The following is a 17,107-nucleotide window of genomic DNA, read 5'->3' as shown; positions in this document are numbered from 1 at the left end:
CAGTCACAGTAGGATCAAAGGCCTCCTGAGGAGCTATCACCTAACTGCTAATTTTTCACTTAACACCACAAGATAGCTAGCGGTTGGTGTGACTAATGCACTGCCTTCATTTTGCTCTCAGAGTTGCCTCCTTTCCAAACTGCCCAAGTTTCCTTTCCACAACGCCTGCTAAATACCTGGGACAAAGTGCCATGGAAAGTGCAATGAAGTTCATTTAGGCTGAAGAGCTGAACTGCTTTTCTTTCTGCTGGAGGGGAGTCATTTCAGGTTTGGTTGAGGGGGGGGAGAACTCCCCCTCCCTCTTTTTATGTTTTAATGAATCGTAATGACCATAACTCACAATCCCTAGGTGCTATAGCAAGGCATTATGTCACAGCCCATATGAAAAAAGAAAACGTAGTTGCAACACACCCAATATAAAGCAAGACATCCTTATTTTCTAAGCTGCCATGGACAGTGGGTGAACACTAGGCATCTTAAGTGTGAAGCATAAGAAATAAAATCCAACCAATTTAGGTGCCCCACCACCACCACCACCACAGTAGCCAAAGTCGTTCTTATTCCACAAAGATTTTCAAAATGGTGCCCTGCACAGAAGGTGGGGCATGACAGATGACAGCAGAGGAGGAGGCCAACAAGTGTAGGAGGCAGATCCTGCTGCCTCTGTCAGGTACTTTTTAGAATGAAGCAGCAATTGGCTCCAGAGCCACTAGCTGATACTTTAAATCATTCAAGTGAGAATTTTCTGTGTGCAAGAGGATGGGCAGAACATTTGCATCCATGTCACACTATTTGCTTGCTTGCTTGCTTGCTTGTTTAGTTATTTATTTCTACTACTACTACTATTATTCCTGGTCTTTTTGTATCGACTGAAACAAGTGCACAGCTGAAAACAATTTAGAGCTGTTTCTGGCATGATGCTTCCTAACTTGCTCAATATATTGGCTAATCCCTAACACTACGGTAGGGGAAGGAGCTGTACTTCAAGAATATCCAGATGAAAGTGAGTCTGTCTGTCTGTCTGTCTGTCTGTCTGTCTCTCTCTCTCTCTCTCTCTCTCACACACACACACACACACACAGTGGCAAAACACTTAGACGAAACAAAAAAATAAATTCCTTCCAGTAGCACCTTAGAGACCACTTAGAGTTCCCCTGCTGTTTCATGCACCAAGGCACCCTAAATTTAAAAGTTAAAGATTTGAAAGTTGCCTGTAAATATGCAGTGCTACGAAACCTGAAGTCACAGTGAGCTCAGATCTGACAATCGCCCTTTTTTTCCAAGTTGCAAACTTCCTCAGCTGGGGGTGGGGAGGCTCACTAAGCACTTCTGACCATCCAGCCAATTCCTCTGCTGTGCTTGAGAGAGCCTGGACAGTGCTTGTTGTTATCCCAACCAATGCCACTGTCCATGAACTACAGTAAAATGAAATTAGCCTGAACAATTAACTTACAGATACAGGTAGGTAGCCGTGTTGGTCTGAGTCGAAACAAAATAAAAAAATTCCTTCAGTAGCACCTTAAAGACCAACTAAGTTTTTATTTTGGTATGAGCTTTCGTGTGCATGCACACTTCTTCAGATACACTGAAACAGAAGTCACCAGACCCTTATGTATATTCAGAGGGTGGGGGGGGTGATGGGAATGGGTGATGGGCTGATAGGAGTGGTAAACCTGTTGATGACTTCAGTAGCACCTTAAAGACCAATTAAGTTTTTATTTTGGTATGAGCTTTCGTGTGCATGCACACTTCATCAGATACCTGATTGTGCATCAGATATCGTGCATGCACACGAAAGCTCATACCAAAATAAAAACTTAGTTGGTCTTTAAGGTGCTACTGAAGGAATTTTTTTATTTTGTTTCGACTCAGACCAACACGGCTACCTACCTGTTGATGACTGTTAATGACTGCAATTGGTCTTGCGGGGGGGGGGGGGAAGCAAGGGCTGAGGTGCTAAGGAAAGCTTGATCATGTATAATGAGATAAGAAACCTATGTCTCTGTTCATACCAGGTGGCTCCATGGTTTTAAGCTTGCTAATGAGTTGCAATTCATTAACTTACAGAAACAGACACTGAAATGCTGTCAAGGGAATACCAGGCTTCCAGGGTTGATGGAATTATCCCCACCAAAATCAAGCACACTCCTAATAATAATAATAATAATAGCTACAGTGTGCTGTAAATAGACTTCAATACACCATTATTCTGCCTCACCTAGAGATGGTTAGATTCCATGTCTGTCCTGGCTCCACTTCCACTGAAACATTTATTCCATCTGCGTCAGCATCCATTGCAGGCACCAAGACGTCCAAGCCTGAGAAGAGAACACAAACACAAATAGCACCCAATTAAACCAGCCTCTGGAATAATTGCTGAAAACCTGCCCAGCTGCAGAAGCCAAACAATGGAATAAGAGGGAATAGAATAAAGGGGAAATTTCATGGGGGCTAAAAGTGGGAAGGCAGCAGAGGAGTTTAAACTGGAGCAGTAAATCTGTGCTTGGTCTAAGCCACTTCAGGCTACAAGCAGGGACTACCCTTAGTGAATGCTGCTCTGGACAAAAATTTCCTGCACATGGAAAAGTAGCATGTCAGGGAAACGAGCTAGACATGAACTCTTCTCGCTGGTATCAAGTTTTCTATATGGAGGATGATGTGGTTGTTGTTAACAGAGCAGAATGAACCCCACTTAAAATGGTACAGCTCAGACCCAAGTTTACCGCTTCAGAACTTGCTAGGCTAGGGACAAGAAAGGTGAGAGGATAAAATGTAGTATTTCTGATACCCTAGACAGAATTTAATACAGCAAAATACTCTGGTGCATTAGTAGTGCCAACCAAATCAGATCATAGCTCATTGCTTCCTTGGAATACAAATGGGAAACAGTTTAAAAAACAAACATTTAGAGGGTTTTCTTAAGCTGTCCCCCTCCCCAAAATTGCACTGGAAATGTTTGCAATCATTTTATACCTTGCTCAAGAAGATCCTTTGTTCAAACCATGAGCTCCCAGGGTCCAAATAACTTTTAAGGCTCAAATAAAAGGATTGCCCTAGCCTGGGGCTTTTGTTTCTTTGGATAGCTAAGCCCTATGACCAGGTCAGAAGCTGCTTTTGACACCCCCCCCCCAATACAAAAAGTAGTTTGCTGATTGGCATGGGGAGGTGTGCTTCTCATGAGAAACAGGTCTTCAGTCTCCTTCAGGTTCCTGGCTCTTTGGGTCCTAGCAGGGCAGGGCAAGTTGCCCAGGACTGCCTGTACCCTTGAATTTGGCTACCAAATTCAAAAGCTACAAATACACAAAGCTACAAGTTACATGTTGGCTAACATGGCTGTACATTCGTATTTTCCTTTTCTGTTAAGCAGTCCTCCAGCCACATCTCTTTGGTATGAACGTGTGTGTGTGTGTGTGTGTGTGTGTGTGTGTGTGTGTGTGTGTTATCTCTCTCTCTCTCACACACACACCATTTCCCTAAATTAGTTTGCTTGCCTTCTGAGTAGTCAAAGACAAAGGTGAGAGAAGAAAATGTAATGTTTCTGGTATTTCCTAGACAGAATTTAAAAGAGCAAACCTGGACGTCACAGACTGCTTGGATACAGAGGAATGGTGGGAGGAACCAGCTGAGGAACCCCCAAGGGAAGAAAGGCTCAGAGCCAGGGGAGTGGTGGTGGGACGATGAGTGGCCAGAGGGAGAAAACAGGGAGGAAGTGTCAAAAGCTGAAGAGGTAACAGGGCTTAGTGAGCTGGAAGAGTCTGTGACAGAGGGAAGTCCAGAATCAGAGGCAGAGGCTGAAGCAGGAGAGGAGGGAGGCCAAGAGGCAGAGATGAGTCCGGCTGTTGAGGAGGAACAAGTGTCTCCCACTCCCACTGCGACAAGCTCTCCTACTCTCTGGACTCCCAGGCCTAGAAGAGGCATAAAGAGGCAGAGGAGAAGTCAGCTTCATGCAGGCACAGTCTCAGATTGCTTGGGAAAAACCCTAGAGAGGATGGGACTTAGGCAGCTGTGGAGAGGAAGGGACCTTCTCAGATCTGCAGCTTCTTAAATCTTGCTCCCTTAGAAACATTCCAAACTAAGTTCTATCACTGCCTGCTAGGGATCCCTTATTGTGTGTCTAACATAGCTGTCTGCCTGGAGGTCGGGCAAATCCCTGTTAGCGCTTGGATATGGATTCTGAAGATCCATTATTGGTTAAAACTTATCTTTTCCCCTGTTGGATTGGCAGGGACCGTCAGTCTCAACAACTGCTTCATGGGGGCAAGACCTGCCAGAGATGTGTTGCTATGCAAATTAGGCCTGACACTGCTGTGCAGATCCTGGTTTTGGTAATAAATAGTTAACTCCAACTTGCTTGGTTGATTTCTTGCCGGTTTGTTCCTGTCACTGGAGATGCTAAGGTTTGACCCTGGGATCGTCTGCCTGGAAAGCAGATACTCTGTCATGGAACTTTCCCCTTTTCTATAGCCTAGCCCAGGCATCCCCAAACTGTAGATGTTTTGGCCTACAACTCCCATGATCCCTAGCTAACAGAACTAGTGGTCAGGGATGATGGGAATTGTAGTCCAAAATATCTGGAGGGCCGAAGTTTGGGGATGCCTGGCCTAGCCTGTGACATCTTCTCTAATCCATACTAGCATCCATAGCTGCAGGAAGCCAAACCACTTTTATGTTCCCCCCCACCTTAAAAGAAAACACACACACAATGCACAGGTGCACACCTGAGTCATGGAGCCCGGGGCATGCTGTAGTAAAACAGGACAGAAGACATTTAAAATGCCAGAGCCTGCACCGCAAAGGGCTTAATGGTGCGACAGGGCAACGTCCAGTTCGCCACATGCCGCGCTCTCAGCAGCGTTGCCAATCGCTCCCGGGGAAGGAGGGGCATGCGGGGAGGTGAGATAACAGGATCAGGGCTGCCCATGATGCCGTTGTCTTCTGAACAAGCAGCTTTGGCAGAGAGAGCAAGAGGGGCTGCTGGTCTGGACAGCCGGCTCAGAGGGTATTACAATAATCAATCCTCGTGGTCACAAGGGCAGGACTTGCTGTCACAGTGTCGTCATGGGATAAATGAGGGCACACAGCTGGAGCAGATTGCAGGGCCTGGCAAGGAAAGCTCGCGGCCACGTGTGACACGTTGTGGGCTCTGCCTGCAAAAGGGCACAGGGAAATGTGATGCTGAGAGGAGCTGATTCTCCCACGAGTCAAAATACCAATAGGCAGCACGGGGATACCATCAGCTAAAAAGGAAGGGAGGGAGGGAGGGTGCTGGGCAAGCCCAGGCCCCTTCAGCGGAACTCTGGGCAGTTGAGGGGAATTTGGGACATTATCTTTACTACAGATTGCATGACGACATCCAGAATCTTGCATACACATGCATGCACACATGCACCCACTTATCTAGCATAAGATGGATTTTATTTCTGGAAATGCAGGAACGTGTTACTACGGTGCGTAAAATACATCAGCACTGCACTCTAATCCTGCCCAAACGGCTTTCTGTGCTTTGCTATGTTGCAATCATAAACATATTTCCTCAGGATAAGTCCACCTGAAATGAACTACATTAAATTATTGTTGGTGGGTTTGGGGCAGGCGGGTTAAGACTTGCTTGTTTGTTTATGCCAGGCATAAACACTCCTCGTTTTCCTGTCCCTCTTGCTTCCCACTTCCTACCTCTGTCAAACACAACAGTGTGTCAGAGCTCATGTAAGCATGGAGGAGCTCCAAACAGAACTGGCAGCCCAAAGATTTAAATGTGCAAGGATGTTTGCATGATAAATCAGAGGAGAAGGTTAAGGCTGCTTCGTTCTTCGCAGAGTACATCTATAACATTTTCTTCCTCTGCTGATGCTACAGGAGTGCTCCCTTGGTTAGGTGACAAGGGGGAAGTGAGTAATAAAAGTGACAGAAATAGAAATGCAGAGGGAAAGAGATCTCAGAGGCTGAAATTTATTATGCATTTATTTAAAGCATTTTTACCCTGTTCTTCAGCTGAAAAGTCTCCCAGAGTGGTTGACATGAGATCAATAAAAACAAAATTGAAAAATAAATAAGGCAGTTTCTGCCCACAGATTTCCAACCTAAAAGCACAGCAATGAAGGGAAAAGGGAAGAGGAGGGAAGAGGAAAACAAGCAAACTCAGAAACCTGTTCTTGAAACTATCAATAATCAGCTGGAATGGAAAGAGTTCAGGGAGAGGAAAAACCAAAGGAGTCAGTCTTCAGGTGATGGAGCGGCCCTGCTCCTCTTCCCTGCCTTTGCTCTGCAGCTTGTTGTAATGGGTGCTAATAGATGACAGTTGAAGGAGGCAGGAGCCAATGGAGCTGATCTGCCAGCAGAATGGATGGATACAAACCTACCCTCTTTTTGTAAACTGCTTTGAGGTTTTCCTTTACAATCACGCAGTATATAAATGTTATGAAATAAGTAAAACAGCTCTGGAAGTATATTCAGAAAAAAAGAGCAGACAATGTCTTGAATCCTTACATTTCTTCAATGCACAGAACAGAGTTTAAAATCACCCTCTCCTTACGTGGACGGAGGAAAGAAGGCACTTTTGGCAGATGCCTTCTAAAGAGGCATTTCTGTGCCTGCCCATCATCACCCACAGGCCCCTGTCACCTTACCGACATGTGCACTCCTGCTACCTTGTTTCACTTTTCACGTTCGTCACTTTATGCCATTCTCTCAGTACTATAAATATTCAGATAGTGTGGTAAATAAAGCAAGCATATGGGCTGAATTCATTCATCCAAATCAAAGAACCCGATATGCACCATTTAGGGTATGAACAGGAGTTGTTGCATATTTTGTCTAAGGAAAGGAAGCCTGAATGACACCCCCTCATGTATGTACACCTCACAAGGCATTTAACAGATGTATTGGCCAGTGCACTGAATGCTAATTCAGTCATCTGTCTTGCCCTCCCCCTCTGTGTTATTATGCAGTGGGCAAACGGTGTGGATTTTTAATTTTTTTTTAAGATCAACATGAATGTTAACTCAACTTAAAGTCTTGTTCCTCGCTGTAGTTTTGTTTTAAGGACACAATTAATGGCTTTTAAAAGTTGAAAACCTGGAAGGGTAGTCTTGTGATGTCACCCAAAGCCCACATATCAGCACCACTCACATCCCCATCAACTGCAAAGGAAAAGAGCAGGTTCTCTAAACTTATGAAAGCATGGCACTTCTGGCCCAAATTTGGTGGTTGTGCTGCCACAGTGGAACTTGCAGACAGTAACAGCTGCTCAACAGTGGAGCAGACTCCCTTGGGAGGCAGGGCACGCTCCTTCCTTGGAGGTGTTTAGACAGAGGTTGGATGGCCAGCAGTCATGTATGATCCAGATCAGATTCCCGCACTGAAGGGGGTTGGATTAGATGACCCTGGGGGGTCATTCCAACTCGACAATTCTGATTCTAAAATCTTATGGGCAACCTGATTTTGTGTATAGCAGGATGCAGAAGATGAAACTGGAACAAAGTTTCCTAAGAAACAAAAATAAATAAACACATAAAATAAAAACAGTAGATTGTAGCAGCGCAGCCAGCTTTCTGAAATGCTAATAAACACTGAGCAGGGCAGATCAACAGGCTTGGCTGCAAATTAAACCATGTGGAAGTGTCATTTCATAGGGAAATAGCTAATTCCCTTGTGCCACTCAAAAGCTCTACCCAGGGATAATATTGAGAGCAAGGGTGCCTTGGGGGAATAAGAGTTGAGGATGACAGAGTGGGAGGCATTTGATCTCTTTGTAATGGGGGAAGGCAGCTTTCAGAGAGCTGTCTTCTGAAAGAGGTTGAAACGTGGGAACCACCTACTCTTAACAAGGCACTTCTGGGTCTGTGCATATCACATGGTTTGGTCCCTGGCTCCCATAATATTCCGTACAGTAATTATCTCGTGTGTTTATCCTGAAGGGGATCAAGGTATTTCCTCTGCCAGCCTAGAAGCATTTGATGCACTGAAAAGTCAGGCAGCATCAAGTGCTTCTGAGGCAGAATCCTCAACCCAGTTAGAGGCAGGATCATAGACTGTTCATCCATTGCCAGAATTACAGCGTGATCCTGTACATGCCTAGTACTCTGAAGGAGCAAGCCCCATTGAAGTCCCACTTAAACACCCAGTTCAGTGGGAGTAGAGCACTTCAGCCTTGGTTGTTCAGATGATATACCTCACAAGCAAGAGGACCCCTAGGCATAGGTGCCAACTCCCTGGGGCCCTGGGTGCCCGAGCACCCACCAAATTCCCCATGAAGGGGCCGGGCGCCCACAAATTTTGGTGCCAGGGCCATGCATGCTACAACAACCCATGGCCCTGGGCAACCACGGTTGTGGGTTGTGGGGCCAAGCTGGCACTCCTGCAAGGAGGGTAGGGGTAAATCCTTGTCCTTTCCTAAAGTTTGCTACCTGTATCTTGTCATAACTGTTTATCACTCAGAGGCACAGCAGGGAGGCTTCTGTCCGTGTCACAGTATTTGTCAGTAATAGCCCACCCCCAATCTGAAAAGTGAAGGAGGCTTAGGATGGTAACAGTTTCTTAATAAAAGAAATAATCTGAATGTATTCAGAAATAGCAACAACAACAAACCCTTCATAGTATTACTGCTACAACAGTGCTTTTCTTTCTCATAATCTTTATGCATGTTCTACTATAGCAACATGCTAGGGAACTGAATATAAAATTAATCTGCTGGTGAAAACACTTATAAATGCCCACTATATTTTTGGTTTGTGCTCTAATCCATCATTCTGTCACAGACAAAGAAAATCATTACCCAAAAAGGGTGGGAGAAGGACACAAACACATGGCCCTTGCATTTCTTATTTTTTTTAAATAACCCCCCCCCCCAAATTCCAAATATAAAGCAAACCAAGGCCCAAATCCTGCTATGCAGCTGAGGAAGGACTGTAAAGTCTGGAATACAAAATCCAGTTTGCTGTAGGGCAGACTTCCTCAACCTCTGCCCTCCAGGTGTTTTGAGACTACAATTCCCATCATCCCTGACCACTGGTCCTGCTAGCTAGGGATCATGGGAGTTGTAGGCCAAAAACATCTGGAGGGCAGAGGTTGAGGAAGCCTGCTGTAGGGTAAGGTCCAAAAAGGGAGAAACAAGTCCTGCTTGCACCTCTATTGATGCTACTAACTCACCATGATCCTTTCCCCAAATGCAAACGGAGCTCAAGCAAAGGAACAAACAGCTTTGGACAAACAGCTTTGGTTTGCATGTAACACTATGATGTGGTGTGGACAAACAAGTGCACGGTGCTCAGCAAAAAATCATGGCTGCTTCGCTCTTCCTCTCCCCTGCTGCCACCACATTGTTTTAGCAAAGTGTTAACATCTGAACCTGGGCTCAAGGTTTGTCTCACTCCAAACAAAGCATGAACCATAACCAAGAACTGTTCTTGGCTCACCACTCATGGTTTGTAGCCCAGTAGCCTGGCAGCGGCCACAGTGGAAGGAGAGAAAAGCAGCTTTCTCACTGCAGACTGGCAGGTGTGCTCATTCCTGCAAAACCATCGTTTGGTTACATGCTGGTGAGGGCACTCTGAAAGGAGCCTATGAGAAGCTTGTCCATGCACCAGCTTCCTCTGCGGCTGGTTTCACAACGTAGGTGGTGGAGGTGGAAGAGATTCCAATGGAAAGAGGCTTTACTTGTGATAGTTGCTTGTTTGATTATGCCTTCTGCATTGATCCTGCTTGCTAGGTCCAAAGACGATAGCAGCAATTAGTCACAGCACCTGTCTGGTATAATGGCTAAATCAGGGCTTCATGCATGCACTCCACACCTTTTATCTACCGTAAGAGATGCTCTGGGTTTGATGAAGCCAGCAGAGACAAGGAAAAGCATTGGAGGAAGGAAGCCAGCAGTTGTTCGAAACAGGGTGACCAACTGTCAAGGACAACAGGGTTCCAGTGCCTTTATCAGCTGTGCGTTAGCAGGTGCAGCCTCTCTCATTCTCACACAATAAGCCACATGTGCTGAAATTCTGGTCCTACAACAACTATTCAGGTTAGAGGAGCCCTAGCTGCTGCTGCTGCTTCTTTTTTGCATTTGGCAGCCTTCAGCCTGCTTCAGATATTGATATTAAGCCCCACTACATTCCAATCTATGGATCGCGCAGAGTTGCCAAATCAAAGCTTTCCTACTGTTTGTGAATGCTTTCTTGACACTGCCTTTTCACTTAAGGGTCTGCTTCCTTAATGTTGCCAGATCAACACCCACCCACCCCTGGGAGGCTCCACTGCTTTTAAAAAGCTGCATGAAAGATACGGGTCTTCCCCTTGCACTGCTTCAGTGGCACCTGCCAGTGTTTTCCCTTCTCTGCCTCTCTTAAAAATACAAAGGACAAAGGAGCCCTCTCGAGACCTGTTCTTGGCAACCTTATTCTTCCAAGAAGCCTAGCCCTGGATAAGCTTGGACAGCCTGCTGTCACTCCTTGCACTGGCTGCTCAAAGTAGGAGTTCTTCTCTCCCAACGCAATGCACTCCCCTCTGCCCGTCTCTCTCTCTCTCCCCCCCCCCCCGCCAAATATCTCAAAAGGCACTTCCACCATCATGGTGACATTTGGCTCCGCAGCCTGATGGCTTAATTGTTCTTTATTCATCAGCGCAATTTTGTTTTAATTGCTCGTACGCCACCTTTCAGAGCATCGCAGAGAGGGTGAGGCAGATGGGGGCTTTATAAATAAAGCAGGCAAATAATATGCAATGCCATCTTCCAGTTTTTGAAAAGCCAGGGAGGGCTGGGTGTTTTCTAGGCCAGGGAAGATGACTGACTCAGGAACTTAGGAGGTGGCCCTGATGGCGGAGATGAAGGACAGCATCATCAACTCAATACCGGTGTCCTTGATCTAGTATTAGCACTTGAAAGTACGTTGCAGGCATGAGACTCCCTTGCTCTGATGCTGCAAAGCACTTAAACTCATGCTCAAATCCTCTAGATGAAAAAGAGTTCCAATCATGTGCTTAAAGTTAAGTACTTGCTTGGCTGAAGTGCTTCCTAATGCATCTTCTATCACAGATTCTGTCCTGGCCTGGCAGGGGGGAGATTGGCTGAGCTGATAATTCAGTATCTCTACCTAGTTACCAGCTCGGCAAAGCTGGATAGATATCCCATCCTGCTCTTTGAGGTCCTTGGTATAGATGATATTCAGCCCCACAGACACAATGCGTGAGCATTCAGACAAGCAAGAATGTTCAATAATCTGAAAGCAAACATGCTGTAATGGAGTGTAATGGAGTGGGATGTTGGGGGGAGGGAGTCTGCAGTATCATCCAGAGTCTGCAGGTGATAACTGACATCCACTCACTGAAATTGACATGACGACTGAGTACAGATGGCACAAAATTGGTCGTACATTAGGCCAATTGGTAGCCAGTGTCAAATGTGTGATAATAACATCAATATCATAATATCATAAACTCGGGAGAATATAATCAACAGAGAGGCGATCAATGGAATTGTTTCTGAATCACCCCTGCATTTTCTTTTACTCCAAAAGACATGGGGGGGGACGAGGAGAGAAAGAGCAGAAAGATCTACAAACCACATATGCTGCTTGCTGCCCTTAACAATCAAAGCCAGAAACTGACCTGTCAGGATAGTGAAATTAAAGGGAAACAATGCATTTTATAGAATCATAGAATCGTAAAATTGGAAGGGACCTCATCCTCAGGGTCCCTTCCAACTCTACAGTTCCATGATTCTATGAATCAACAGGACTTGTTGTGGTTGTTGCATCTGTACAATGCTTCCAAATGAGTGCTGAAAGTATGTTTTATGTCTCCCAGGCTTAGATGCTGTGGGGATCAGTTTTGCCACCAGCTCAGTGCAAGTGACCACCTGCAGCACACAGGTGCTGCTCGGCTCAGAAACGGCAGCAGTGCCAAACAGAACAGTATTTAATTCCTGCGCATCAGCCCAGAGTCAGGGGCTGAGCACCTGAACACCAGAGTTAGCAAGGCACTGCTGCCCCTAGCTGCAACCCAAGGGCTCTGCATTCTGGCAGGCAGGAGGGAAATGGTCCTTTCCATCACACAGCCTCCTCTCAAATGGAGCTATTGCTCATTATGCTTTTGCGGGCTCCCCCCACCTTTTGCATTTAGGAAGACAACAGGCCTGCTGTGGCAGCAAGGGTGTGAAGACCCCCAAACGGGGGCTGGGCTCCTTTGCATACCTTGCTTATATGTTGCTGGAGGCTGCTGTAGAAACTTATTTCCCATTCCTCCTGTCTTTGCCAGTGTGTGCTAATGGTAATATTTATTTGAGCATATCTGTCAGGCAGTTATTTGAGCCAAGGGCCACTTTCCCAGAGTTGGAGTGAGATCTACAGCCAACGGACCAGGATGTAAGGAAACAGAGCAAGATGAGTGAAAGGTCAAACCCAGACTGGATGCACCATACATTTAAAAGCACAGGACTTGCCTCCGAAGAATCCTGGGAACTGTAGTCTACCTCCACAGAGCTACAATTCCCAGCACCCCTAACAAACTATGCACCCTAATGGCAATCTGCACACATGCCCTGCATCTTAGAATATTTTAAAGAACACTTGCAATCAAAACCTTACAGAGTCATATATTACTTCCTAAGTGCCACAAGTCTACAATCATGCTACCCCTTCTGGAATTTATCATCTTCTGCCAAAGCAGTTTAACTCCCAGGGAAGCCACAATTCACATTCAAGAATTTTAAGTGGGCAACTCTGGAGAGATATATTGAATGTACAAGATTTCTAATTTTCAGAAAGCAGTCACAGTTGGTAACCAGACTGGTTATTTTCTATTCATCATCAACTAGGGATCTGTTAAAGCAAACCCCTCTTGCAGCTGCTGTATCAAAACTACTCATTTCCTTCCACTTTCATAATATATTCTAGTACGCACAATTTGGCTTTCCTTGGTGCAGAATTGTGTTGCGGAATTTGCAGCGCAGAATTCGCCACCAGTTTGAGCATGCACCTGTAGTGGAAGCTCTCCAACAGATGAGACACACAGAGAGCACTTTCTAAGCTCATTTGCTACAAGGGTTCTCTGCTACCACCCTCTGGCACCAGTAACTTTTAGATACAATACTCTGCTGTGGCTGGTCTGAACCTGTCCTGTCAAACCAGACTTTCAGGAGAATCTCTCCAAGGAGCCCCGAAGCACAGCTGCCATTGTCATTATAACCCCAGCAGAAAAGCAAATGGAAGTCAATCTTCACTTGTAAGTGTTTGAGTGAAATAGATGAGAGTTTGGGGGATGGCGAGACGGGGGTGGAGATGGTACTCTCCAGCTCTGCCAATAAACATGCAAGTTGTTGCAGCACTTTTCTCTCTCCCCCCTCACTCCTGCAGTTGGGGAAGGTGGTGGAAGAACATCTCATAACCTCAATTATTATAAACTGGCCTGTCACAAGGAATGGGGGGAGAAAGGCGTATTTGAAAAATGAAATTGGGCCAGAGACATTCATCACAATCAAATTAAAGAAATGTGGCGCTGGAAACAAAATGCTTGTCATAAGGCAGGCACCACTTTTGCTCACTTCGGAAAGTGAGCTTGGGAATGTAAAACCAAGCAAACTGCAGCAGAAAATGCCTTGATTAAAGAAAGCTCACCTGCCCATAACCACCTCCCCAGCTGTAACCTTTTCTGGTTTCCATAATGGGCTTCCTGCACATATAATCATGCAGTTAATTTGGTCTGTCGAAATGCCACCACGCATTCGCTACCAACAAGCAATCATCATAAATCTATCAGCCCGTGGTGTGGTGGGGAGAGACACCCTCATAACATCAGGGTCCCTTACGTGGGTGGACTCACCCCACCACTGCAGCAGTTTCCCAAGTAGTGCCTTAAATCACCTTTGTACTTTCACACACTACTGATAAGAGAGCGTTGTCCCATTGCCATTTTGCAAACCTGAAATTTTGCCACTTGAAAACTCAGATCTGCGGCAATTCATCAGTTACTGATGAATCAGTAACTAAGGTGAGAACCAAAATCTTGACCTTCTGGACCAATTTCAGTGTGCTGTCCTCTCACCACACTGGCTACCTCTGTGTGCATCAACATGCAGCCCGTCGTTTAATTGTTGTACTAATAATTCAGTTCTAGAAGATGCCAACTGCTTTTCCTTTCCCCAGATTTATGGGCATTAAGGGGCATGCCACACCTCTTAAACATGCTGGCAGCTTTGTAGAAGTGAGCCATAGAGACCGATAGCCTGGTGTTCAAAGGGCTCTGCTACTTCTGAGAGCAGCGTTGTTTGATGAGGAGGGTGCTGGGATGTTGCTTTTTGAAACAAAAAGAATGGGTGCACCTGCACCTGCAGAAGCGATTGCAGAAGTAAAGAGGCAGCAAAACGTAAGGCAGCGTTTGAGGACTCTTGCCAGTTGCACAAGAACAGAAAGACCCACTCGACCAGAAGCACTAACAATGTCATTAGCACAGTGCAGCAACTTTGCATCACTCACATTTACCAGATGTCATCATGAACAGAAAGTGCTTCAGGATATGCCTTCCTATTTCGTTTCCCGTATCTCCTGGGTAATGCATCATTCTCCTCCCCATCACTGCACCAGCGGAAGGCAGTTTGCGTCCTTATCCCATTCCTTCACTCTACTGAGCAGTCAAACCTACATCCTATCTAAGGCTTCTGGGTCCCTCTTGGATGCCAGCTCTCCCTCCCTCCCATTTCCACCCCTTTGGAGCCCTCCTGCTTCAACATGCTTTTTGCTACCCCCCACCCCCACCCCTTTGTTTTCTGTCTTCTTTCCAGCTCCTGCTGAAACTCTCTCTTCCTCTCCTGGCTCCTACCCTGCCTTTGCAGATGAAGATGAGCTGGGTACATATTAGGATTGGGGATGGGAGGAGCTGCCAGTTTCAGTTTTCTCAGTTTCTCATTTTTCCAATGGTAAATTCAGTTCTCCACATTCCTCCAGCAATTTGAAATTGTGTGGGTTAAAAAAATATCCTTATTTCAGTGTGAATTTTTCCTAAGGAACAAATGTTTGTATGCGGCTTTGACTAATGTACACATTTTTACAAGCAACACAATCCAATCTTAATGCATTTTTATATGGCATTTTCACTCCTATATTTGTTTTTATGCACCCTTTCCCCTAAAATATGCATTTTTGTGAACACTGCTGGAGAACTGCATCACAGAATTTGAGAAAGTGTAAATTTTGAAGGATGCCTGTGTTTCGGTTCTTGTGTTGTTTCAGAAAGTGCAAATTTGATAGATTTGGCTTTAAATGTGAATTGAATTGAATTTATCCCCCATCCCTAGTTAGTATGACATAACAGAAACACTCATTGATAGACACACACACACACACACACACACACACACAGAGAGAGAGAGAGAGAGAGAGAGAGAGAGAGAGAGAGAGAGAGAGAGAGAGAGAGAGAGAGAGAGAAGGGAGACTGACTGGCTTACGATGGATGCATTTAAAGTATCTTGCATGGGAAAGATATGATGGATTATTTCACCTGGTATATTTTTCCCTACCTGCATTTTAAGATTTGAGTAAGAAAGGAGACAAAATCTAGGGGTGTGTGAATACCCCCCTGCCCCCAACGTTAGGTGCCAAACTATCACTTTTCCCAGTGAACGTTCATTTTAAATACTTGCAAAAGCTCTTCAGCTTTTAAAGGGAATCAAACAACTCTGCCCCACAAAAAGAACAATGGGGTGGATATTCCAGTCTGCAAGTATAAGGACCCCCCATGTGAGTTGACTCCTCCTTTCGCCCCCCCCCAGCAGTTCCCCCAGCAGCCGCACTTAAATCATCCCTTATGCACACTGATGGAGATGTCCTCTCCACTGATTTGCAGCACAGGGTAACTGAAAGGCTGTGGAACGTGAACAGAATCAAGGCATGGCTCTGCTCGAGATGGACCCTGCTTTGAATTCTTGCCCCATCCCTAGAATCAAAACACACACACACACATCTTCACAATATCCAAGGGTGAGTTTGATCAAGTCAGAGCTAAGCTAATGAGACCAGTTTGGGGATTAGGTTAGGGATTAGTCTATATGAGCTTTGTGACCTCTTTGTTCCTATTAAGAGAGCTAGATGAGTCTGTTTGTGGTGTTTCCTTGCAGGAAAGCTCCCTGTGCCACACAAATCTTCTGTTCTAGAACTAAAAACACAAGCACTGAAAGCGACTGAAGAGTTAAATTAAAAAATGAGAGTATTGCAGAATGAGATATGCAGAAATAACAGCCTCCCCCCTATGGCTGATAGTCCCAAGAGTCAAGAGGGCAAATCCAGACAATTTAACTTCAAAAAGTCTTCTGATATCTCCTCTGCTTGAATTTCTAAGCTAATCAGCCAGACGACAGAATACGGAGGCAGAGGCAAAGTCGGCACCTCTTTCCCCTGCTGCAAATATATTCGCACACAACCCAGTGCCTTGCTCAGCCCAACCGTAGCACCATTCTGTTCTGGATGAGCACCCCACCCCACCTGCACCCTGCAGCGCTTGCAATCAGCCAACCTGGAGGAATGCTTGCTTAATACCAGTCCATTGCATCATCGCATCAGTCCTGCTAAGAGCTTCTGATTGGCCAGGCCCATAACACTGACAGATTGGGGGCAAGTGACCTTAGCATTGATAAGGAGCAAGCAATTTTCTGTCCCAGCTAAGAAATAATGAAGAGGGAGGGAAGGAGGGAAGTGCACATGGATCTGGTGCAGAATTTTCTCTCTTTCATGCTTAAGAAAAAGACTCCCTAATCTGGAAATAAAGAAATAATAAAAGACTCCCTAATCTGGAAATAAAAAAAAGAAGTGTGCATGCACACGAAAGCTCATACCAAAATATAAACTTAGTTGGTCTTTAAGGTGCTACTGAAGGAATTTTTTTATTTTGCTTCGACTCAGACCAACACGGCTACCTACCTGTAACTAATCTGGAAATGTTAACCTAGGTAAGGACGGTAGCAGTGTACTATTGAACCAGCTTCTTTGATACCTCTTTCCGGCTCCTCTGAGACCTCTTTCAAATTATGCTCAAATGACATCAGCTCTTTTTTAGATAAAGAGAAAGGGATCGTCCATATGTTTCTGGGAGAAACGCTGTTCAGGATCAACATACAGCTGCCAACACGGCT

At 45.4% G+C, this 17,107-nt stretch overlaps 1 protein-coding gene across 1 annotated transcript in view; it reads right to left on the bottom strand.

The window, feature by feature from the left end:
* Positions 1–17,107, bottom strand: part of SLC38A12 (solute carrier family 38 member 12) — a 117,154-nt gene that overhangs the window by 6,103 nt on the left and 93,944 nt on the right. The window contains exon 10 of the mRNA XM_088661525.1: positions 2,219–2,318. Coding sequence (XP_088517651.1) covers positions 2,219–2,318 — 100 coding nt within the window. The remainder of the gene's footprint in view (positions 1–2,218; positions 2,319–17,107) is intronic.

The sequence above is a fragment of the Zootoca vivipara genome, chromosome 2, assembly GCF_965207765.1.
Source record: "Zootoca vivipara chromosome 2, rZooViv2.hap1.1, whole genome shotgun sequence".
Classification (NCBI taxonomy): domain Eukaryota; kingdom Metazoa; phylum Chordata; class Lepidosauria; order Squamata; family Lacertidae; genus Zootoca; species Zootoca vivipara.
Note: the sequence above shows the minus strand (reverse complement) of the source record. Positions and strands in the feature narration are given on the sequence as shown.